Genomic DNA, 24,054 nt, shown 5'->3' with positions numbered 1-24,054 from the left:
AATACAATACAGTACTGTCACTGATAAGTAGTGTGTAACCTAGGAAGAGCTTGGTTCACAGCTCACTGAATAAATCAGCCTATTCTAACTGGTGCCCTTTAGATGTTATTGACAACTCCCATCATCCCTGACCATTGGTCCTGTTAGCTAGGGATGGGGAGTGATATAATAATAATAATAATAATAATAATAATAATAATAATAATATTGTTTATACCCCACTCATCTGGCTAAGCTTCCCCAGCCACTCTTACAGCACATAAAAAAATGTAAAACATTAGGCATGAAAAGCTTCCCTAAACAGGGCTGCCTTCAGATGTCTTCTTAAAGTAAGCAAGTTGTTTATTTCCTTGACATCTGATGGGAGGGCGTTCCAAAGGATGGGCGCCACTACCGAGAAGGCCCTTTGCCTGGTTCCCTGTAACCTCACTTCTCGCAGTGAGGGAACCACCAGAAGGCCCTCGGAGCTGGACCTCAGTGGAGGACCTCAGATTAGGGATGATGTTTGAAACTCATTTAGGTGGCTTTAATTCTTAACCCGTGGGTTAATAATATTGACCTGCTTACCACCATGTAGGGACGCGGGTGGCGCTGTGGGTTAAACCACAGAGCCTAGGACTTGCCAATCAGAAGGTCGGTGGTTCAAATCCCCGCGACGGGGTGAGCTCCTGTTGCTCGGTCCCTGCTCCTGCCAACCTAGCAGTTTGAAAGCACATCAAAGTGCAAGTAGATAAATAGGTACCGCTCCAGCGAGAAGGTAAACAGCATTTCCGTGCGCTGCTCTGGTTCGCCAGAAGCGGCTTAGTCATGCTGGCCACATGACCCAGAAGCTGTACACCAGCTCCCTTGGCCAGTAAAGCAAGATGAGCGCCGTAACCCCAGAGTCGGCCACGACTGGACCTAATGGTCAGGCATCCCTTTACCTTTACTTACCATCATGCTGCTGTAATTACCGAGATAATGCACAGGAAGCGTTTTTTATTATATCTCCTTGCCTCTGTGGGCTGAAGCTTGGATTTACTTTTACGATTTATCACCAGGTCTTTATAACAAAAAACAAAACAAAACCCCAACATAGTCGGAAAAATAGATTCCTTACAAATGTTGGACTACAACTCCCATCATTCCTAGTGAGCAGGACGAGCGGTCAGGGATGATGGGAGGTGTAGTCAAACAACGGCTGAACCCATTTGGATGAGTTAGCAGCAACCTGCCCCACTCTGCCTCCTCCGGTCTCTTAGCAACCCCGCCGTATCAAGTACTACATTTCCCGGCAAGCATCGCTCCGTTGCGTACGCAGCGATCATAGAGCTAGGAAGGAAAAAAAAAAAGCACTTTCGTATCTCTATGGTTTCGCGCCACGGAAAAGCCCCAGAGAAGGAAGCGGGGCGAGCGGCTTCCGGCGGAAGTGAGGCCCTGTGGTTCCGGCCGGCGTGAGTGAGCGAGTTTGGGCTTTTTTTTTTCCAAGATGGCGGCTGCGGCGGGATTGGAGTTCCAGCGCGCCCAGTCCTTGCTGAGCACCGACCGGGAGGCCTCCATTGGCATCCTGCACTCCATAGGTGAGGAGCTGGAGGGAAGGGAGTGCAGTCCGTCTTCCGCCGGCTGCCGGGGGCTCCGGCGGGCGTGGGAGGCCGGCGGCAGGGGCGGCTGGCGGCCGGAGCCGCTGCTGACTCACCGTGAGCGGCTCTGAAGGGGGAGAAGGCAGCCGGGGCGGGGAGGGGAGTTGGGGAGCGGGGTTTGTTTTCGGGGGGAGGGAGGCTTGGCTTTGTGGGAATGGGGGAGTCCGGGCCGCCTCGGAAACCGGCCGAGGGGTCGGCATCGGAAGGGCCTAGGCAAGCGGAGTGGGAAAGGCTCCCCTGACAGGCTCCCCCTTCCCCAGACCCTCTCCCATCCCCAGCCTCTTCTTTGTCATGGGAGGCAAGAACGCCGGACTCGGGCTATCCTGAGCTGCCAGGTCTCCCTAATCTCTCCTAGCTGCTCGCCAGGTGCATCCCAAATCTCAGCCTAGGAACAAGGCAGCCATCAAACCCTCTCCCGCCCCCCCCACCTCCGAAATCTGATTTCAATCAGAAAGGTAGGAATAAGTTGTTGGGAGTAGAGGCGGGGGGGGGGGGGAGAAGACTGGCACAGACTTCTGAAAGTGGTTTGTCTCGGTGGGTGCTGCCAATGGAGAGAAGGAACAACAAGATGGAAGTTGGAGAGGGTGCCAACTTGATGGCATGAGATTCCTGGCTGTGGTAAAGCAGGAGAGGGAGTTTTGGGGTGTGAGGAGTTGGCCAACAATAAGCTTCCTAGTGGTTTTTATATGGATCTCGTTTCCCATGCCTTTATCAGAAACTGGATGTGCAGATGTTAACAAGAGAGTGCATTGTGATGCCGGTTCTGGGAGAACACAGTTCTCCTCCTCATAGGAGGAGGTCAAGCTAGGTTCTCTCCCCCCCCCCCCCCCTGCTCAGTCAGGCAATCTCCCTGACAGATGTTATTATTTACTAAAAACATTTTTTTTAAAGAAAGTGGTGAGTTTTGAGGAAGACATGATGGAGGTAGGAGAAGAGGGTAGGCCTGAACAAAGGCTGGGGAGATAACTGGGAGCGATGAATCTGAAGAGGGGTTAGTGGTGAAGAGATAGCATGGGAAAGCAGCATGGGTTGTGTAGTGAGGGTGTTGGCAAATCACCTCCGGAGTGTGCCTAACCTCTTCCTTCTTGTGAGGGGGTTAATGCTTGATATTAGCTATGAAAGATGGCATTTTGTGTACACCCCCCCCCATATCTGTTTTACTATGGGAAGGAGGACAGTTTATGTGCAAGTCGTCTTTTACCCAGTAACTAGATTTGAAGGGTGGGAGCGAGGTACAGGGACACAAAATGTGATGGTTTCTGGATGGCTTTAAAACGGTATTGCTAAAATTTGTGATGGGTAAGTCATTGTAGCTACTAGCCGTAAGGACTATATGCAATTTTTCTAGGTTCAGAGGCAATGTGCCACTGAGTACCAAATGCTGAAATCGACAACAGAAGATTGCCATCCTGCCTGTTTGTGGGCTTCTCACAGTCATCTGGGTAGCCACTGAGAGAAACAATACTAGGCTATGTGGACAGTGTTCATATCTAGGAGGGATTTTCTTATGATGTTCTACAATTTGGACTTTGTTCAAATAAGTAATACGGCTTGGGATTTCTAAAGGCATAACTAGGAAGGTGGGTTTTGGGATCAGGAAGTAGTAATCCATTTTACCTACTGTCAGAACAACTGAAGTTCTCATACAGGTTTGCAGTTTGCATGTGTTGATAGCAGCCGAGAGTTGATCACCTTCCTTCAGTGTACTTCACACAAAGAGCGGAGTAGGGAATCACAGGGAAACAGAAAGAAGACTAGCTGCAATACACCCTTTGAAACAAAGCTTCAACTATAAAAAGTTTAAGAAATGGAATGCCCTTAGAATTTGGGTGTTGTGCCAGGGAACATGAGGGCCTCTCTGTTTTGGCCTGCCCCTTGCAAACTCTCCTTTCCTCCTTCCCACATTTTAAAATAATGTTCTTTCCCTTTCTTAGTTCAAGACTTGAGCTACATTTCTGTAGAGCATAGTAAATGAAAAAAGCCACCAGACACCACTTCTCTTCCTTCCCCAGACAAAATTAGCCTGAGAACACCACCTGCTTAGAGGAGCTTTACTTGTCTTAAGGTTGACAGTAGGAGCAGAATGTGTGTACAGCAAAGGAAAACTTGATATTGTCCCTTGCAAATGCACAAAATTATCTAGTCCTGTAGGTTTTGGTGGAATTCACTCTTGGCTGACGGGAACCATTTGAAATAAATGACATTTCTGACTCAGTGAAGTGATTCTTCTTAACTGTCAAATAAAACTGTTCCTCATGGATTGCGAACAATTAAACCATGAGAGATGCCTCTGTATCCTAGAAATTAAAGTTTTGGCAAGGAGAAAAGTATTGATATGGCTACCTACTAATGGGGGGATCCCTAAGTAGTTCCATTATAATAGTGTGAAGTAGTCCTTCTGTATTGCTGAAGCCAATATTTTATGCTTAAAAGGCGGTTTGTAGTTTTTCATTCCTTAGTTAATATTTTACGTATTGGCAGCTGTATACCGCAGGAAATGGTACTGTGCTGGTTTCTCTGAATGCCACTATTTTTTGTGCATGTTCTTTCATGCAAGTGCACTAAAACTAGTGATATAACCACTCTTCTTGGTGTGAAGAAGCTTGTTTACAGTATCTGGTGACACGCTAGAGAGCGATGAAGATGCTTTTTCACAGCTGTAGCTGTGTCCATATTGCTGTTGTGATTACATTATGGCAACTATGTTGGATGACACAAAACCGAGCTGCCTCAAGTTACTGAATTTCTCTGTGTCACAAACTCCGAATCGTAATCGGAGAGGCAGATGCTATGGTATCACAAGAAGCTAGCTGATGGTTGAGCCGAATTATGCATGAACAATCCTTGCTTAGGTGCAGAGGCTTGTCTTAACTTCTGAAAACCTTTTGTTTTTCCAGTGAAGCGTGATGTCCAGGAGAACGATGAAGAGGCCGTACAAGTCAAAGAGCAGAGCATCCTGGAACTGGGGAGTCTCTTGGCCAAGACGGGGCAGGCAGAAGGTAAATTCCGTTTTAAAGCAGCTTAATAACACCTAACCGTTTTAATCTGTTTTTACTACTGTGTTTTAATGGTGTAACATACAGCCTTAGGGTGAAAAGTGGTGAATAACGAATAAGAAAAAGAGTAAAAGAATATAATGTCACCGTAGAAACGTTACTGCTCTCTGAACAGATACTGCTCTAATGTCACGTTTGTGGGATCTGGAAAAGTATCTCGACAAGAGAAGAATGCTAACTTTGGATTTGGTCACTGTAGACCAAGCTAGACATGTAGTCACAAGACGGGTCAGTGTGTGCTTGTTTTTCTTTACTAAAAAGCAGCTGCTGGGGGTGGGGACAGGACATATGGGGAAAGCATTTAAGCTCCCCTCCCCATGGTTGTTATTTAATAAAAGAAACATACCCACACAAACGCTTGTCATGCAGTTAGCATCATAGGGAAGATGGAAAACTGTCCTGAAAAAATGCTACCAGTATTATTACTTTAGTATTATTATTTGGGTAATCCCCCTCCCCAAATAATAATACTAAAGAATTGGAGCCAGTATGTGTGAATGTTCCTCTTCTGTCTGAAATAATTGGCACTAGATTTTAAACTGTGTGGTCACTGCCACCTCAGGAATGAGCCGTTACGCTTCTGTTGTGTCCTTGTACAGCTTCGGAAGCTGAGCTGTGCTTCACAACTTTGTTTTCAATGCAGAACTTGGAGGACTTCTGAAGTATGTGCGCCCTTTCTTAAACTCCATCAGCAAGGCGAAGGCAGCCCGCCTGGTTCGGTCTCTGCTAGATCTTTTCCTAGACATGGAGGCAGCAACAGGACAAGAGGTGAGAATTAAAATTCAAGAAAAACTGTAAACGTGGTGTTTGCAGTCGCTTTTCAGATGTTCTGTTATAGCCGATCCTATTCAGAGGAAGGCACTCAAAACATCATACAAAGTACTGTAATTTTTCTTGTGACATTTCTTGTGACATTTGTAAAATGAGGTTAATGAAAAATTATTATCTAATAATAATAATAATAAATTTTATTTATATCCCGCCCTCCCCAGCCGAAGCCGGGCTCAGGGCGGCTAACAACAATCAAATAGTCCAACATTCTAAAAACATTTCATTATAAAAATTAATTAAAATCAAATTGATGGCAACCGTTAAGCAAAATTCTGTGCAGATTGCCAGAGGAGGGAGTCAGGCTGCGCCCTGACCAAAGGCCTGGTGGAACAGCTCTGTCTTGCAGGCCCTGCGGAAAGATGTCAAGTCCCACAGGGCCCTAGTCTCTTGTGACAGAGCGTTCCATCTAAGGCAGAGAACTATGCATCGATCCGGAAGAGTTTGTCAAAACAAAAATCTCTTCTGTTGTTTCTAGAAAGTATAGCGTGCCTTGCAATAATACAACCTTGAAGAATATAAATGCATGGGGCAGCTGTGGTCAAGTTATCCTCAGCCAGGAAAAAAAGCAATTTGAATGTGGTTTCTTTCTTTCTCTTTTAAGGTTGACCTGTGTCTTGAATGCATTGAATGGGCCAAATCCGAGAAGAGGACATTCCTGCGCCAAGCTCTGGAGGTAAGGTATGCTGTATATCCGTGTGACTTGGTACAGCTAAGTTGTGCACATTGGTCTCTCGTTTATTCCCCGGATTTGGAATCCTGCCATACTACCTGCCGGGGCACTGAACCAGGCAACCGTTACCTATTCCCGGTCCGCTGCGTTGCTTCGTCGGGTTATTGCTGACGTGTTACCAGGTTTCTCAAATGGTGGTTTTGGGTGTGATAGTTCCGTGCCAGCTTTATGCAGACTTGCATCTCTGGGAGTTTTCCTCCCCGTCTGCGATGCAAACAGTCGACATGTGTTCCCCCTTAACACCCACGTTTGTGCTTGCTATATAGGACTGGTAAAAAGACAGGTATTTTCCCAGGCTTTCAACGCCGTCTGCACTCACTGATGTTGTTTTGTGGATCTTGGGGATGGAAGATGATCTGGATTAGCCACTGCAGAGAAGTTTGTATTTGACTGCAGATCCATTTGTATTTGTGGATTTCTGCTTCTCGGTCTTTCTGCTCTGTGTGGCTTGGAAATGAGCTGCAGTTAGATCCTATGTTCCTTGGCTCATTTTTCTCCCGCGTTGTGCCTCTTCCTATGTTGGGAACAGCTTCCCCTTCAAACTTATTACCGCACGACCGCTGTCGGACTTTACTCTGCATTTCCGTGCTTGTCCAGACTTGCGGTTCCTCTCAGCAAAGGCCTTGCCTCTTCCGTGGATCACATATATTGCTTTCCGAGTCAGGAATGAGCAGTCTGTGGCACTCCAGCTATTGCCACACTCCAGTTCCCATCATCACTAACCACTGGTCATACTGGCTGGGGCTGACGGGAGTTAAATTCCAACAAGTTCTGGAGGGCCGAAAGTTCTTCATACCTGTCCGAAATAAGTATTTCACATTCATAGAGTTAATTTTCATTAAAATGCATCATTTACCTTCTCTCTCCTAGGCAAGGCTGGTTTCTTTGTACTTTGACACTAAACGGTATCAAGAGGCGTTGCAGTTAGGTAAGTAGATTACCAGCTGGGCACCGCTTTGCCCCCATTTTGATTTCATACTGGCTAGAAGGAATGGAGCTCCTTAATACAGCCGTACCTTGTTTTGTGGCCAGGATGCGTTCTGAAGCCCTGGCTGCTAACCCAGTGGCGTAGCGTGGGGGGTGCAGGGGGGCCTGGCCGCACCGGGCGCAACATCTGGGGGGCACTCGCTCGCACTCGCAGCTCTCTGCCCCTACCTGGCTCACTCACTCTCTCTCACTGCAGTGCTGGCTGTGCGAATCCGATCCGAGCCGCCGGGTCGCCGCCCACTGTGGAGGGGAGGGTGCCAGGCGTGCAGTGCGGTGCGGAGAGAGAGCGAGGGACTATCTGGGGGAGGGACAGTGCAGCGGGGGGGGGCGCAAATTACTTGCCTTGCCCCGGGTGCTGACAACCCACGCTACGCCACTGTGCTAACCGAAAAGGAAGCAGGGTAAAGCACCGTGTCTGCGCACGCTCACGGAGCGGTCTGCGCTTCTGCGCATGTGTGAAGTGCGAGTTAGCGCTTCTGCAAATGCGCGAGCTGCAAACCCGGAAGTAACCCATTCCGGTACTTCCGGGTTTGCCGTGGACGTTCGCCGGAATGACGCTAGACAAGGCGGGCGTTCGTGGAAGTATTACTGTATTCACTTGCGTCTTACTCTAAACCTGCTTCATAGAAGTGTGTTCATTGTTTTAGCATCATGTATTGACCAAGATGCTTGAGGGAATTCAGTCTTTGGGTTCCAATAAGAACTGTCTGGAACCATATATTTTAATATAAAATTATAAATATAAATATAAATACATGTTTAAAGTTAAACATTTCTGTAGCTTAAGAAACTACACAGATAAATGTAGAAACAAATAAATACATGGAGCATATAGCACAGTGGGCAAAACCAAAGAATATATGAGTCCTCCTGGATAAGGACAAAGGTCAAAATTACTCACCCTAAATGTTATGTGTTCAGTTCACAGTATCAGCTCTTGGATAAATGGCGATACTTTATTTGGCAACTCCTCAAACTGCCTTCCCTAGGTTCAGGCAGAAACGAGGTCAACTTTCCCATCAAGCTTCAATTCACCTGATTCTTGTTTAAAATAAAAATTATGAAGGTGCTCTGTTTTCCTTTGACATACCCTTGGCCTTGCATACTTTCTTGGAGGCAGCGTTCAAAACTCTTAATGCAAACAGTTGCATTTTGCGAGAGGGAATGTCCTTACTGCGTTTAGGAGGCCTCATCGCAATGACCGTGTCTGCCGGACGGGACTTCAAAGAGTTAGGCCCCCTCAGCTCCATCCGATCCTTTCATTCTGCTTTGCCAGCATCAGCAGCTCCTACATTAGAGTTAATGTCCAGCCCTAGGACCCTCTCATCCCACAAGGCAGTAGAACAGCTATTCTCCCTCCTTCCCTCCCTTTCTCTCCATTCCCTCTGTGGGCTGGCGCTGAAGGTGCAGGACTAGAAAAGCCACCTGCAGGACTCCAGAGTAAACTTAAGAGCAGTGTCCTGATTCATTTGAATACAAAACAGAGGGAATGGAGGGGCGGAGGAGGAAAGGTGAGCCCCCTGAAGGCGAGAGTTCCCCAGGTAGTACAGAGAGGGGAAAGTTCCTATATATTTGTTTTCTTTCTTTCTTTCTTTCTCTCTCTCTCTCTCTCTCTCTCTCTCTCACTGTTGCATGAAGGAGGGGGACATGAAATGGTCTGCTTCTGGGTTGAATTGGGGGCAGCACTCATTGGTTGTGTTTCTCTACCAGATAGTCATTTTCTCTTGATCACAGCCCAATCCAGCCCAATCTGCTTGCTGTGTTTCCCCCTTTCCCCTCTCTGCAGAGTTCACAGCTCTGTCTCTTGTGTTTGTGTTCCTGGCTCAGTGTGTGTGTGTGTTGTCATACAGGTATCTGTAAATATTAATTATTCAAATAACATGGTTTTGGCAACTACAGTGGTACCTCAGGTTACATACGCTTTAGGTTACATACACTTTAGGTTACAGACTCCGCTAACCCAGAAATAGCGCTTCAGGTTAAGAACTTTGCTTCAGGATGAGAACAGAAATTGTGCTCCGGCGGCGCAGCAGCAGGAGGCCCCATTAGCTAAAGTGGTGCTTCAGGTTAAGAACAGTTTCAGGTTAAGTACGGACCTCCGGAACAAATTAAGTACTTAACCTGAGGTACCACTGTATTGCAAGAGCTGAGCCCTATTTGTGTTTGTGGTGTCCAGTTCAAAACTGTTATTAAAAATGATATCAACAACATGTCACTCACTGGTGTGATTTGCATATTAGTTCATGATTTTTGAAAAATAATAATTAAAAGTGCTGCTGCATTATGGGGGGTGGGGAATAGATGCTAACCATTCTGTTTTTGCGCCTGTAACTCAGGTTTTATAACTCAGTTTCTAACACTGCCAGGGGGTACCTGGTACCACACTATGGGTGGTATTTTACTCACAGTAGATCCACTGAAATGAGTCAGGTCCATTAATTTCAGTGGGTCTATTCTTGAGTAAAACATAGTTGAATACCACCCTGGCTTTCCACAGACCAGTCTCAATTCAGCTGACCTGGTGTGCTAGCAGAAGCTAACAGGACTTTTGTTCCTCCAGATCAGCTCTGGAGCATCCAGAACAGCATGTGTATTTTGTCTGGCGGACAGAAAATCTTGCATTGATCAGGAGAACACAGTGCTGAATTCCTTCCCTTGTGGTCTCTTCCAACTCTATGATTCTATGATATCACAAGTTCTGTTGAGTAGCAAAGATAAATTTTAAGTATTTGAGAGTTCAGAGAGGGGGGCTCCAGAAAGGGATTCTCTGAGACATCCGGCTCCACTGTACGACTTTTGTCAGGCTCACAGCTTTTGCGGGAGTTGAAAAAGATGGACGACAAGGCCCTCCTAGTGGAAGTGCAGCTGTTGGAGAGCAAGACCTACCATGCCTTGAGCAACCTGCCAAAAGCAAGAGCAGCATTAACCTCTGCCCGAACCACAGCCAATGCAATCTATTGCCCACCCAAGCTGCAGGCGGCGCTGGACATGCAGTCAGGTAAGTCACGCAGGCAGCAGTTGCGTCATACATGCTTGCCGTGTTTGGGATTATTATCCTTTGCCTCGTGCAATAAACACTAGCCGGGCTGTGTTGTGCGAAAATGAGATGCTTCCGCTGTGCTCGTTTGATCATGAGTTTGTAGTCTGTCATAGGACAGGTAATAGAAGGAAAGAAGATAAATGCGATTAAAGAGATCCTACATTGGAACAATCCATCCAGGGAGCTTTAGTGAATCTTCCCCCTAGGAGGTTTTTAAAAGAAGCTTGGTTAGGTTCTTAGGCCATGTGGCTGAGCTAGGTAATCTGCAGGATCTCTTTCAACTCTCACTCTAGAGAGTCCCTAGTGAATCCCAAAATACAGACATGGGGAAATCTAGCAAAACAAAAACAGATGAGCTCTTGTCTTAATTGCTGTCTTAACTGACGCATATCATGCAAGATGAAGGCAAAACTGACCAGAGCTTGGTAGATTTTGGAAAAGCCCCTCAGTTTTCCTTTTGTCAGAGTTAAGCTGAAGTAATTAAATGCAGAAGCAATCAGAGCTATTAGGACACACCCCCCCTTTACAAATGTAGTCTTTTTGATGTACATTCTTAGATGGTCTCTTTTCCCCAGTGCCTGTGTTAGTCCTTTAAATTTATTTATTTTTTAAATCATTTTTTCGATACAAACAACAACTGCAAAAGACACATACAACAAAAACCATAATAACAATAACACAATTTGACAATTCTGATTTGAATACACTGATATACCTATGACTACACCTTTTTAAACAATATTTTCCCACCTCTCTCTCTCTCCCCCCCCCACTTCCCTCCACTATCCGCCTTCTCACTTAAATATTCGTTCCAGATGTCTTCATATTTATCCATTCTTATTTTGCGTCGACATGCAATTCATTCGTATGTAGCTAGTCTGTCCATATTATCAATCCATGTGCTCAATGGAATCTTTTTGCCGCTCTTCCAATTCATCAAAACAAGTTTTTTTGCTTCTAATATTATTTTATACTAGGTGCCTGTGTTAGTCCTTTAATTTTTCATGGCTGTGCCTCTCCCCTCTTACCTTTGGGCAACCGCTAAAACCAGCTCAGTTGCAACCCTTGAAATTATGCATAGGGGAACTGATTCCGATTAGCTTGCATTAGCGTAGAATTTGAGGACTGGCTGAACTGATGCAGCCCTCTTGATAACATTGATTTTCTTTTGTCAGAAAGAGAGAGGCAGGGGAGAAATGACCCTTCGAGACAGTCTCTCCCTAGAAGGACCGATAAGTAGGACTTTGCAGCCATCCTTCCCGGCGAAACTGGATGCTCTAACCTGGTCCTTGTGTTTACCTTCCCTTCTAACAGGCATCATTCATGCAGCGGAAGAAAAGGACTGGAAGACGGCATATTCCTATTTTTACGAGGCATTTGAGGGTTACGATTCCATCGACAGCCCCAAAGCTATCACGGCGTTGAAATACATGCTGCTGTGCAAGATCATGCTGAACTTGTATGTGGCTAATTATATCGCAAAAGGAATGCAAATAGCCCCTTGTGTCCTCCCCCATTTTCAGCAGTCATTTGGGTCAAGACACATGCTCTGGTATTAGATGAAGCACCGGGATCCTTAACTGGCATAATTCAGGAGTGTCAAAGCTTGCAGAAGGGAGGCAAGAATGCAGGGGCCAGTGGAAAGAAAGAAAGAAGGATTAAGGGTCGTAGGAAGGGGTAGAAATAAGCAGCATACTAGTCATTGCCTCTCTCTGCTGTAAGTCTCGTTCAGGCCTCTTTGGTACATGGAAATGGCACTGCCACAAGAAGGCAGCCTGGATTTCTTAAACCCTCTGTCGTTATGGAGGCCAGGCAGTGCTTCCCTTCATTTGAAAGGAAGAAGATCCTTGGGAGGGTGAAAAGGCCACTAGATTCTGAGTTCCCAGTTTTTTAACTGAATGGATGTATAAGTGCCTTGCTTATAATGAGCTCTGCTAACAGCCAGGGACATGATGAATCAACACCTCTCATTTTATATTCTGTCCTTTTCAGGCCTGAAGATGTGCAAGCCTTGGTGAGCGGGAAGCTTGCACTGCGGTATGCAGGCAGACAGGTACAGAAACGTCAATCTACCTTTTGATCCCATCTCCCACCGTTAATTTTTCAGTGAATTCGGCTGCCTTGCAGATGGCTCTCTGAAGTAGGGAGCGCCTGGAAGACTTGAGGTGCTGCGCAATTGCATCTTGAGGGTCTCTGCTGCCCAAGCTGGGGTTCTTCTGTCTCGATCGCTTGTTCTTTAGAGCTGCATAGTCTGTTTCTTTCTGTGATATAGCAGCTGTTTTGCTTTGAGTGAGGAGGGCATTAGAACAGATACTTAGCATTCTGGTTGATGTCCTTTCCTGAATTTCCCCCTGACTTCTGGGAAGTATTGTTCAGAAGTGCGAGTGCCGCAAATGCAACCTGCCGTTCACGTGGCCCAGAAAATGCTAACAGTGGCTCCTCTCTCTCCCTCGCAGACAGAAGCTCTAAAATGTGTGGCACAGGCTAGTAAGAATAGATCACTGGATGACTTCAAAAAGGTGAGTTGTCACAATGGGGAATGGGCTAATTATTCTTTGACTAGGTGGTTGAATAATAGGCTTAAAAATTGAACTTTCACATGGAGAGGCAGTAGATCTCTGCATAGTTGGGGAGGATGAGGGGAAGGGCATTTTCATTGCTTGTGAGATTCCTGGGAACATCTGATTGGCCACTGTTGGACAAAGAGAGGCTGTGGCCTCATCCAGTCATGTTCACTCAGCTGTTCCACTGAGTTCAGTTAGTGCCTACTCTCAGGAAAGTGGATGTAGAGTTAATAATAATAATAATAATAATAATAATAATAATAATAATAATTTTTTATACCCCGCCCTCCCCAGCCAAGGCCGGGCTCAGAGCGGCTTACAAGCAATAATAAAAACAAGATGAATGATTACAACTTAAAAACAAAAATAAAATACATTAAAATAATGGAATATTAAAATGTAGCCTCATCGCAGGAGGAGAAGGAAAAGAAAAAAGAAAGAGGGAGGGAGGGAATCAAATTGGCTCCAAGCCAAAGGCCAGGCGGAACAACTCTGTCTTACAGGCCCTGTGGAAAGAAATCAGATCCTGCAGGGCCCTGGTCTCATGAGGCAGAGCGTTCCACCAGGCCGGAGCCAGTGCTGAAAAGGCCCTGGCTCTGGTTGAAGCCAATCTAACTTCTTTAGGGCCTGGAACCACTAGGGTGGTGTTATTTATGGACCTTGAGGCTCTCCGTGGGGCATACCAGGAGAGGCGGTCCCCTAGGTACGAGGGTCCTAGGCCGTGAAGGGCTTTAAAGGTCAAAAGCAGCACCTTAAATCTGACCCTGTACTCCACCGGGAGCCAGTCCAGCTGGAAAAGTACTGGGTGAATATGCTCCCATGGCAGAGACCCCGTGAGGAGCCTCGCTGCAGCATTCTGTACCCGCTGGAGTTTCTGGGACAGCTTCAAGGGCAGCCCCGCGTAGAGCGAATTACAGTAGTCAAGCCTGTTGCAACCTTTCCTGCTCTGTTTCTTGGTTCTTAAAAACAGGAAGAGTGGAAATATCCAGAGTAGTGGTGTTTGTGGTGGGTTAGATATTAACATAAGTGTAATTTAGTTTTATTATGATGATGATGATTATTTAACTAAATTTGTATACAGTGGTACCTCGGTTTTCAAACGTAATGCAGAGGGCGGTCTGCAAATTTCATTGAAGGATTTACTTTGGGTTGACGGCTTTCGAAAACCGAAATGTTTGGTAACAGAGACGTCCGAAAACCGAGGTACCACTGTACCACCCTATACCCATAGATCTCAGGGCAGTTCACAACAGAAAATCACAATATAAAAAACAGAAAATACATATTAAAAACAACCCAATAATCCCTCCTTCCACAGCACACTTTAACAGGGTAACAGATGTGAATCAACTGAAGTCCTAGGAACATTTTTGCTTGGTGAAAACACTTTTGTGTTACGAGTTCCAGATATTTGCTTGGCAACTGTTCCCTGATGTTTCCAGTAACTGGGCTAAGGATGGGTAAAAACATTGGGGGCGGGGGGATGAAGAGCAAGCCGTTTGTTTATTTTATTTGTGAATAGACTTGCACAGAGGGTGAATGGTATTCCCAGAGGTCAAGGACTGGAGTTTCAGGCCTCTGCATAGATTCCACTCTCACCTAAGATTAGTAATTTTTTTAAAAAAATAATAATTGTACATTGCCGAAGCACCTGCAAATTTGCACAATTCTTCTTTTCTTGGAACAGGTGTCTTGATTTCATTAAATGCAGCATTAACACAACCCTGTGCAGTGGACGCTCAGGTTGCGAACGTGATCCGTGCAGGGTGCACGTTCGCAACCCGCGTCTGTGGATGCATGGGTTGCAATTCAGTGCTTCTGCGTATGTGCAATTTAGCGCTTCTGCGCATGCGTGACCGCCAAAACCCGGAAGTAACCCGTTCTGTTACTTCTGGGTTTTGGCAGTCCGTAACCCAAAAAAACGCAACCTGAAGCGGTTGTAACCCGAAGTATGACGGTATAATATTAGACACAAATAGTTTCAGAATGATTCCAAGGAGTCTTCACTCCCTTGGCCCTAAGAATGGTTGCATCCTCGTCCTCTGTACTCATTGCTGACTTAATCCAATCTTTCACAGGCTCTGAAAGATTATAAAGTGGAACTCAGGGATGACCCCATCATCAACACACATTTGGGCAAACTCTATGATAACTTATTGGAACAAAACCTGATCCGGGTCATTGAGCCTTTCTCCAGAGTTCAGGTAAGAAGCACTAGAAGAGCTTCCTTTCTCATTGTTTCAGCCTCCATGAAGTTGGCGGTCATCTCCTTAGATTTCCCAGTTAAAATTTCAAAACAACCATTACCATGTCCAATGCCAAAAGTATTGGCAGTAACAGCAGGCTGTTTTCAAAACCCTGTGTGCAGATCTTTCCCTTGCATTTCTCGAGAGAGTGGTAAAACATTCTCTTACACTATTGGTTAGGCTCTGGGATAGTATAACTGGAATTGCAGGGCAGAAAAAGAGAGATGGGGGAGCTCTAAGTAGTTTGAGACATCAGGTGAGTCATTGATTGACAGTTCCAGGGGTCCTGGATTTCTTCTGCTGCTTCCAAATTCTGCAGTGACATTTGTTATTAAAGGTAATGGTTGAAAGTGGCAGATCCCTACATTTCAAGAATTGATTACTCTGACTAAGCCTGTTTGTATGACTTGTGTAAGATGGATTGCCGATAAACAGGTTGGGTACCGTATTTTTCGCTCCATAAGACACACTTTTTCCCTCCTAAAAAGTAAGGGGAAATGTGTGTGCGTCTTATGCAGCGAATGCAGGTGGGAGGCTCTGCTCAGCGCTCCCTTTAAAGAGCCGCGTGTGTGCGGTTGTTGGGGGCTTTTCCCTGAGGAGGGTGAAGGGCAGCCCATCAGTCCCTTCTCCCACCTCACGGAAAAGCCCCCAAGAGCCACACACACGCTCCATGCGGTTCTTTAAAGGGAGAGCCTTTAAAGGGCTCTTGGGGGCTTTTTCCCGAGGAGAGAGAAGGGACTGAAGTGCTCCCCCGCCTGCAGCCTCCCGCCTGCATTTGCATCTGAGATACATACAGGCTCTGCTCAGCGCTGCCTTTAAAGAGCCGCACGGAGTGTGTGTGTGGCTCTTGGGGGCTTTTCCCCGAGGTGGGGGAAGGGACTAACGGGCTGTCCTCTGTCCCTTCCCACACCTCCCAAACAAGCCAGCAAGAGCTGCTGCCAGGCTCTGCTCAGCGCTCCCTTGTAAGGGCTCCCTTTCGTCCCTCATCCCGCTTTGCTGGGAAACCAGCAGAAGAGGCACTGTGCAGCTATCGCTCTTGCTCTGCTGGCTTCTCAGCGAAGCAGGAGGGCCGACGGAAAAGTTAAAAGCAAGAAAAGTGAGAGCCGCTTGCATGCTCTTCACAGAATATTTTTTTTCTTGCTTTCCCCCTCTAAAAACTAGGTGCGTCTTATGGTCAGGTGTGTCTTATGGAGCAAAAAGTACGGTAATTTGAGGGCCATAGAGTGGGTTGGAGACCTTGACTGACATTTCTTCATGTTAAGAACTAAATTTTTAATTTTTTAAAAAAGCACTTACTGTGGATGACTGCTGGGCTTGTACTGGACTTTAGGTTATATCTAGTATTGCATTTTGGGGAAAGTAATGCAGATTTAATCAAAAGGTTACTAGAAATAAATGGATAATCGAGCGACTTGAACTGTGTGTTAAGTTAAAATGAGTGGAATTGGCTGCTGGCATGAGACTGTCCTAAAAGGTGTCAGAATCTACACAGCTGTTCTATACTGACTGCCTCTTCAGCTAAGTGTAGCAAATGAAAACCATAACACGTGTATTTGTTCCTTTCGAATCGTGTTGGCACTCGTTCTCAATTTCTTTTTGCAGATTGAACACATATCTAGCCTTATCAAGCTGTCAAAGGTAAGAGGATGGATGCAACAGACTATGTAAGCTTGCATGTACATGAACAGCTCTGAATGTTTCTGTTACTAGTTAGGAGCTGCTAAAAAGAAGGGGCCTAGCTGCTGCCATAAAGTTCAGGAAAGAGCGAGCGGAGCAGGCATTAAACTGCATTAAAAGTTTTGTTAAACTTCTGTAATCAGTTGTTTGTGAAAGTGACAAAAACTGACACTTGTAGTGATGCAATGATCTTCATGCATAATTTCATAGGGAGGAAATAATCTCAAGCGTCTTAAATTTAATAAATCAAATTTAATTATTCAGTCAGTGCTGGGAATGAGACATTTATAAGAAAGTCCTGTCATCTGAGGGTGTCATAAGTTCAACCTATTGTATATAATGTGACGTTCCAGTTGCCAGATTATAATAGATTTATGGCATAATAACCAACATAATAAAATGATCATTATTTAACACTTGATAAATTGTCAAACTGCCTGGAAGCCAATAAGCCTCCCTAACACCAGTATTTTCAGCTACAATGTACAAATACACTACAGAATCTTAAGAGAAAGTAGAATCAAAATTGAATTGATGGAGAAATAATTACACAAAGGAAAAATAAACATCTGTTATCGTATATATGAAGAGAATAAAGAAAGAAGTGGGGGACAAGATTAGAAATGTGACAGGCAAAAAGTGAAAATAAATATTTATGACAAATACAGCTTTATTACTGTGTGTGTGTTACGCAGCTGGTATTTAACCATGCTTAACAAAGATATACCCATAAATTAGTGGAGCATGGAGAAAACGTGGGAGAACATCACAGATTATATTGGTGTTTTATGGACATGCAAAAAGATTTGAGTGTTTTTGGAGGGAGATAGTGTATGCAAGAAATAATTGGATACCTCATACCAAGTAACCCTTGGATAATAATTTTGGCACATCTTGAAGAACATGTGAGGTCAGAACATCATAATTTTAGTCAAAAAAATTAAACTGTTGCCAAACAGTCATAGCGCTAACAGAATAAGAATGGTTTAATAAAATTTATGATACCTTGCCACAATGACAGCATTAATTGAAATGGTACATTTAAGGGAAGGAATACAAACAATTTGATAATCTCTCTCTCCCCCCCCCCCTTCCCTTTATAAAACACATGAAAGAACAACATAAACTTGCATTGTTTAAAACCTTTTTTATTTCTGTTATAATCAGTTGCTTATATAGAGAGCCTTCAGCGTTCGAAAATATATTTATACATAAACTAACAGTCTTACTGTATGGTTTAGAGCGTGTCATAAATGTTGTGTATATTAGAATGACATATGTCATGTCTTTTGCGTCCGTTGTTCAGTTCACTGCTAAGAGTGTGTGAGAGACATGGGAGTTTTTTGTGTGGAGAAAAGAGCAGCAACTCTTTCTGTCACTAGAGCATATGTGAGGCACCTCTAGGTGGTTTATTTCAAGATTACTATCCCAGGAACCGCAAAACCTCAGGCTGGCAAAACCAGCTGGTCCATCGTTGGCTTTAAGAAGCTGATTGTCTCCTGGTTCTCTTTCAGGCCGATGTGGAAAGGAAACTCTCTCAGATGATCCTGGACAAGAAATTCCATGGTAAATCTCCTTCCCCTTGCAAAATGTGAAAGAGTTATGCCCACCACAGTCTTGGGTTGCTTGTCCTGCCTTGCTTCCCTGCTCCCAAGAACGTGATGCGTACGAACAAGAGCTTAGGTGTGCTAGAGGACAAACAAAAGAGGGGTTGTATTTAGGGTTGAGGGACGCAGGTGGCGCTTAAACCACAGAGCCTAGGGCTTGCCGATCAGGTCGGTGGTTCAAATCCCTGCGACGGGGTGAGCTCCCGTTGCTCGGTCCCTGCTCCTGCCAACCTAGCAGTTCAAAAGCACATCAAAGTGCAGGTAGATAAATAGGTACCGCTCTGGTGGGAAGGTAAACGGCGTTTCTGTGCGCTGCTCTGGTTCGCCAGAAGTGGCTTAGTCATGCTGGCCACATGACCCGGAAGCTGTACGCCGGCTCCCTCGGCCAATAAAGCGAGATGAGCGCTGCAACCCCAGAGTCGGTCACGACTGGACCTAATGGTCAGGGGTCCCTTTACCTTTACCTATTTAGGGTTACCAGATGTTCCCGGGGACAGTCCCTGGATTAGCAAATCTGTCCCCGGACAAATTCCGTTCCCGGAATGTCTCCAGATTTGCACATCTGTCCCTGGGAAACGTGGCAGCGGCAGCCTCAGCAGCCCAGAGCCAGCCTGGTAGCGCAGTTGGCTCTGGCTGGCTTCAGGAGCTGCTGGCTGCCGCCGCCACTGCCAAGGGGGAACCAGGGACGTCCGGCGGTACAGATCTCCTGCCCCCTTCTCTCTTTCTTTTGACAGATCGGGGAGACTCAGGAGTCGCAGGCGGGCGGCTGTTGCCCAGGAGGGGCGCAAGGCGCACAGTTTCTCTGCCTGGCAAGGTGCAAAGCCCTTCTTTCGCACCCTGTGAAACATAAATGCACAGAGCTTTTAAAAAACTGGGAAACACTGCCCGCCCCTGACTCCCAAGCCTCCCCTGATCAGTCAAAACAAAGCGGGAAGGGGGCAGGAGATTGGGAGAGGCTTGGGAGTCACGTTGCCCAGGTTTTTAAAAACTCTGCGCATTTATGTTTCACAGGGTGCGATAGAAAGGCTTTGCACCTTTATACAATATGCATGTGTGCTTGGGCCCAGGGTCTTTTGCCTCACCATCCCCACTACTGACTCCCTGTTGCTACTCAGCTTCAAAAAAAAAAAAAAAAGTGTCCCTGGATTCATTGAAAAAAATCTGGTAACCATAGTTCTATTAGACCTGAGAAGATTCACACCTTTGGGGGTTCTTCATTATCCATATCTTAACATGTGCTGGTTAAGGCTGGCACCTTCCGTATCTGGCTTACCATACTTTTCTGTGTATAAGACGATTATTTTTTACTGGAAAATAATGTAAAAAGGGGGGGGTCATCTTACACAGAGGGGGGACGGGCAGTTGGTTGCAGCCACGAGCAGGAGCTTTTATGCGGCAATTTGGTGGATGATTGATTGCTTTGGCACGGGCTGCTGAGGATTGGCTGCCGCTGTGGCAATTGTGCTTGCTGCTGGTGGCGAGGGGGCAGATGGTTTTGATTGCCAGCGTATTTCAGTCGTGAGTGATTTTTGGCATCCCCCCCCCCCAAAAAAGCTCAACAACAACTCTGGACAATCCTCCCCCCCCAAAAAAAAGCTCAACAACTCCTTGCTGTCTCCCCCCATTTTCTTAAATTGGAGTCCCCCAAAATAGGGGTAGTCTTATACACAGGGGCTTGTTATACACGGAAAAATAAGGTGTTTGTGCTGTTTTCCTGAGGAAACGGTCAGTCGAGGGTTAGATCAGTTTGTGCCCCATTACTTGAGAGGCCTAACCGGGGCTTTTCTCTTTTGCCAGGGATCCTCGACCAAGGCGAAGGCGTCCTGATTATTTTTGATGAACCGCCTGTAGACAAAACGTACGAAGCTGCTCTGGAGACCATTCAGAATATGAGTAAAGTAGTGGATTCGTTATACAACAAAGCCAAAAAGCTAACATAGGTGAGGGGCTCTTTATAGTGTGAGCTGTGACAGATTTTGCATCCCCCCGAGAGGGTCGTTCAGTTGAATGACGTGGCTCCATCTCTCTTTCTTCTTCTTTTCTTGCAGAGTTGGGAACTGTTGGCTGTTGCTTTGGAGAGTTGGTGCGTGAAACCTTTTGGGGGGGTGGGACAAAAGGCTAGAAGACTGGTGGGGTGTTTTTTGTTCCCCACCCCCCCTTTTGCTCTTACTTCTCACTCGGAAAGTTTTAAGACTTCCTCATCTGATCCATCTTGTCTATACGATTGTGTGTTCCAGTTTCCATGTAACCTTTTACCTGCTGAACTTTGTACTGGGATGGGGAAATAATAATGTTTAAAATAATAAAAAAAGGAGAGTTTCTTGGGGGTGGGGGGAAGGGAGCAGCGGCAGTATCCTAAATAAAAGGAGAGAGGCTTATGCTACCTTAAAAAAACAAAAAAAAAGTGCTTCCCATTTTCTTGAGGGCGGCAGAAGGGTGGGCCAAGTCTTTTGACACTGGTAGGAACCCAGCCGCCTAAGGCACCTCCATACATCCACAAAATTCCTACACAGAAGGCGTTTTTCATGTACACTGTAGCATAACATGACTGTACACATGACCTGGGAAGCTGTGGCTGATTGCAGCTTCTCAGCATGAGCATGCACAGCCAAAAAAGAAAAGGCTGTCTGTGAGTTTGTGTGTGGGTTTTCCCCGCAAACTCTCTCTTTGTAGTCTTGCGTTCCATGTAGGAATTTTGTCGTCTGTGAAGTGGCCAGTTAGAAAGCGGGAGTTCCCTTAACCTTGTGTCCAGAATACAGAGATTTCAGGCAGCCAAAGCGAGACCAGTTTGCTAATCCACAACAACAACAACCACCACAACTGCTGAAATGTCAGTGAAAAGAATTTTAGGCCTCTGGCCACCTTAAAAACTCCCTCTTGAATTCTGAGGCCTTAACAGGTAGGAGGCCGCTTGAATACGTTTTCCCACGGTCATAAAAAGAGCAAGGGATGGCCCGAGTCACTTTTGAACGGTGGCTCCGAAGGTTTCCTGGTTCTGTACTGCATGCCGTTTGTCTTTTATTATTATTGTTTTTTTAAAAAGGCTAGAAATGTACTTGCCTTTTAACTTCACAACAAGATATGCTGTTGGAAAGAACTGAACTTCTGTACGATATTAACCTTTTTTTAAAAAAACTGCAGATGGGTCTTATTTTCAGCTGGCCGTCTTGCGGCCACCCAGAGGCTTTTGAAACTGTTTTCCACCCCTTGAACATCCAAAATGAGACGGATGAGCCGTTCTAGGCAGAGGTCAGGGCTGCACATGACACCAGCCGTGGGGATGCCATCGAAAGCGGCATATTACCGTAGCAGCTATCCCACATCTATATATTGAGATCTAGGAGGGTTTGCCGCAAGACTCAGTGTGGTTTCTTAGGGTTTCCCCACCACTGCTCTCAGTGGTGTGGACTGGGGAAGGGGAGATTGCAGTGTGGCGAGCACTCTTAAAACTAGATCTGCAATTGTGGTGGCCCCAGGGCCAAAAGCTAGCCTCCTGAAACTTGCCAGCCTGGAAGAGGGTGTGTGTGTGTAGAGGAAGCAGTGTCTGTGGCAGTGGGGAATAATTAAAAGAAAGAGACCCTGGCTTGCCACTCTTATCATCATCTCAAAGTAATCTTCCAGGAAAGCTAGTTACTGACCCTAGACCAGGTGGGATAACGTGCCCCTTCAGCATCACTTAACTGGCATTTTTGCGGCAGGTCTAAACAGTGTCGTGCCAATGCCACAATTTTGTTCAAGTCTAGGGGAACATGAGGGTGGTGTTCTTGTGTGGAAGAGGCAGGGGGCTATTAACCCTGGCATTATGTCATTGAACGATGAAGTATATTTAAGGTGTTAACCGGCATCTGAGTAGTGCAACCTTCTGCAGCGCCATTTCCTTTCTGTGCTTTCTCACACTTTTTTCTTTCTTCCATTTTTGCAAAACGATACTCCCATGCCACAAAATATTTTTTGCATTCGCATGAAATCTCTCTCAACTGGCTGAACCTTCCTCGCCCTCTCCCCCCAATGTTCTCCCTTTATTTTGTCCTTCCTGCACTCTATAATCTTCCTCTCCGTCTCAGCCAGTCCAGATGTTCTGGAGAAGTGATTTTTTTTTTTTTTGGTCTTGGGGAGGGTTTTGGCACCATGAATTCAAATGTACAAATGGTTCACGCTAACACACACCAGGTATATCTGATGTTCAGATGGCATACAAATAAAAAAAAAACCTTTTTCAAAAAGTCTCGTCTCTTGTCTTCAGCTGCAGAGGAGCAACATAAGCCCAACGTCAAGAGCATGATGTGACTTTGTTCGCTATCCCCTGTAGCTGGTCTTCCTTACACAGCAGGAAGTCTTCCTTGCAACAGTATTCCTTAGTGATGCCCTCCTTGCAGTCAGCCGTCATCTCTGTCAAGCTGCTATTGTCTCTTGTCCCATGTTCAGACAATGGCCCATAGGGAACTGTTTAGTGGCTGCCTGGGAACAGCAGAGCGGTCTTCTGCAGGCACTTCTTTTATCCAGCTCTGCAGTTGAAGCAGCATTAACAGGCAACAGTGCTGGTACAGCAGCTGACAACATGGTAGGAAGACTCCACTCCGAATCTCATCTGTGCCATAAGCTCACTGTGGGAGCTTTTGGGAAGCCGCTGTGCCTCAGCCTTGCACCCCATCAGAATAATAGGGTGGGTATCTTCTTAAGGGTTGGAAAGATGATTGACAGCGCATGTGAAACACTTTACAGTGGAACGTCTGATCCGTGCAGGAGGCATGTTTGCAACCCACAGCGTTCGCAACCCACAGCGCTGCGCCTGCACACGTGTGGGTTGCAGTTCAGTCTGGTGCGCAAAGCGTGATTTAGTGCTGCTGCGCATGCGCAAGTGCTGAAACCCGGAAGTAACCCGTTCCAGTACAGTGGTACCCCGCAAGACGAATGCCTCGGAAGACGAAAAACTCGCTAGACGAAAGGGTTTTTCGTTTTCTGAGGTGCTTCGCAAGACAGATTTTCCTAAGGGCTTGCTTCGCTAGACGAAACGGCCCTGCCTCTCGTGTCATGGCGACGGTCACTACACGCACGCTCGCTTCCCCGCTGCTCCGGCTCTCTTCCGGCTGCCGGCTCCTCCGGCTCCCTCCGACCTTCCGGCTGACGGCCGACCTTCCGGCTGCCTCGCGCCGCTGCCCACCCCCCTCGCGCGCTCCACTCAGAGAGCCGTTGCCGCCAGCAGCCAGCGTTGCAGCCAGAGTCGCGCTCCTGAGCCCCGCCGCCCTCCAGCAGCCGTGTCGCACGGTGGCCACAAGGCGTGGGTGAGTCTGAGGTACCGGCTGCGGCAGCTGCCCTGCTTCTCCCCGCCCCTCCCCGCCGTTGTCAGTGTTTAAATGCAGTGGTGCTTCGCAAGACGAAAAAGCTCGCACAAGGAAAAAACTCGCGGAACGAATTAATTTCGTCTTGCGAGGCACCACTGTACTTCCAGGTTCGCCGTGGTGCGCAACCCGAAAACTTGTAACCTGAAGCGTCTGTAACCCGAGGCACCACTGTATATGCTCAAAGCGATACCGTACTGAGTGTTTAAAGTGTACACTCCTCTGAGGTCCCCCCTTTCCCTGCTTCCGTTCTTTAAAACACTGATAACAAATCTGCCTTTTCAAATATAAACGCAGAGATGAAGAACATACGGCAGGTAAAACTGTACCGCAGTTGTCTGCATTTTCTGACACATTT

The 24,054-nt window shown here is 46.3% G+C and overlaps 1 protein-coding gene across 1 annotated transcript; it reads left to right on the top strand.

The window, feature by feature from the left end:
• Nucleotides 1-1,330: 1,330 nt before the first annotated feature.
• On the top strand, nt 1,331-22,580 carry PSMD11 (proteasome 26S subunit, non-ATPase 11). Its single transcript, XM_083407881.1, has 14 exons — nt 1,331-1,559; nt 4,517-4,618; nt 5,319-5,443; nt 6,108-6,179; nt 7,107-7,164; nt 10,027-10,221; nt 11,578-11,722; nt 12,256-12,316; nt 12,720-12,782; nt 14,906-15,031; nt 16,676-16,711; nt 18,265-18,316; nt 20,155-20,297; nt 20,406-22,580. The coding sequence occupies exons 1-13, from the start codon at nt 1,469-1,471 to the stop codon at nt 20,295-20,297; spliced, it is 1,269 nt and encodes a 422-aa protein (XP_083264007.1). The 5' UTR covers nt 1,331-1,468; the 3' UTR covers nt 20,406-22,580.
• The last annotated feature ends 1,474 nt before the right edge of the window (nt 22,581-24,054 follow it).

Source organism: Podarcis tiliguerta (assembly GCF_965153285.1).
Source record: "Podarcis tiliguerta genome assembly, chromosome: 13".
NCBI lineage: Eukaryota > Metazoa > Chordata > Lepidosauria > Squamata > Lacertidae > Podarcis > Podarcis tiliguerta.
This window is presented reverse-complemented; position numbering and strand designations above follow the sequence as displayed.

What these genes read in the sequence shown, in the direction of transcription:
- PSMD11 (XM_083407881.1), top strand. Translation starts at nt 1,469, where the DNA reads ATGGCGGCTGCGGCGGGATTGGAGTTCCAGCGCGCCCAGTCCTTGCTG. An exon ending in TGGCATCCTGCACTCCATAG is followed by an intron (nt 1,560 to 4,516) that starts GTGAGGAGCTGG and finishes TTGTTTTTCCAG; the next exon opens with TGAAGCGTGATGTCCAGGAG. An exon ending in TGCAAGATCATGCTGAACTT is followed by an intron (nt 11,723 to 12,255) that starts GTATGTGGCTAA and finishes TGTCCTTTTCAG; the next exon opens with GCCTGAAGATGTGCAAGCCT.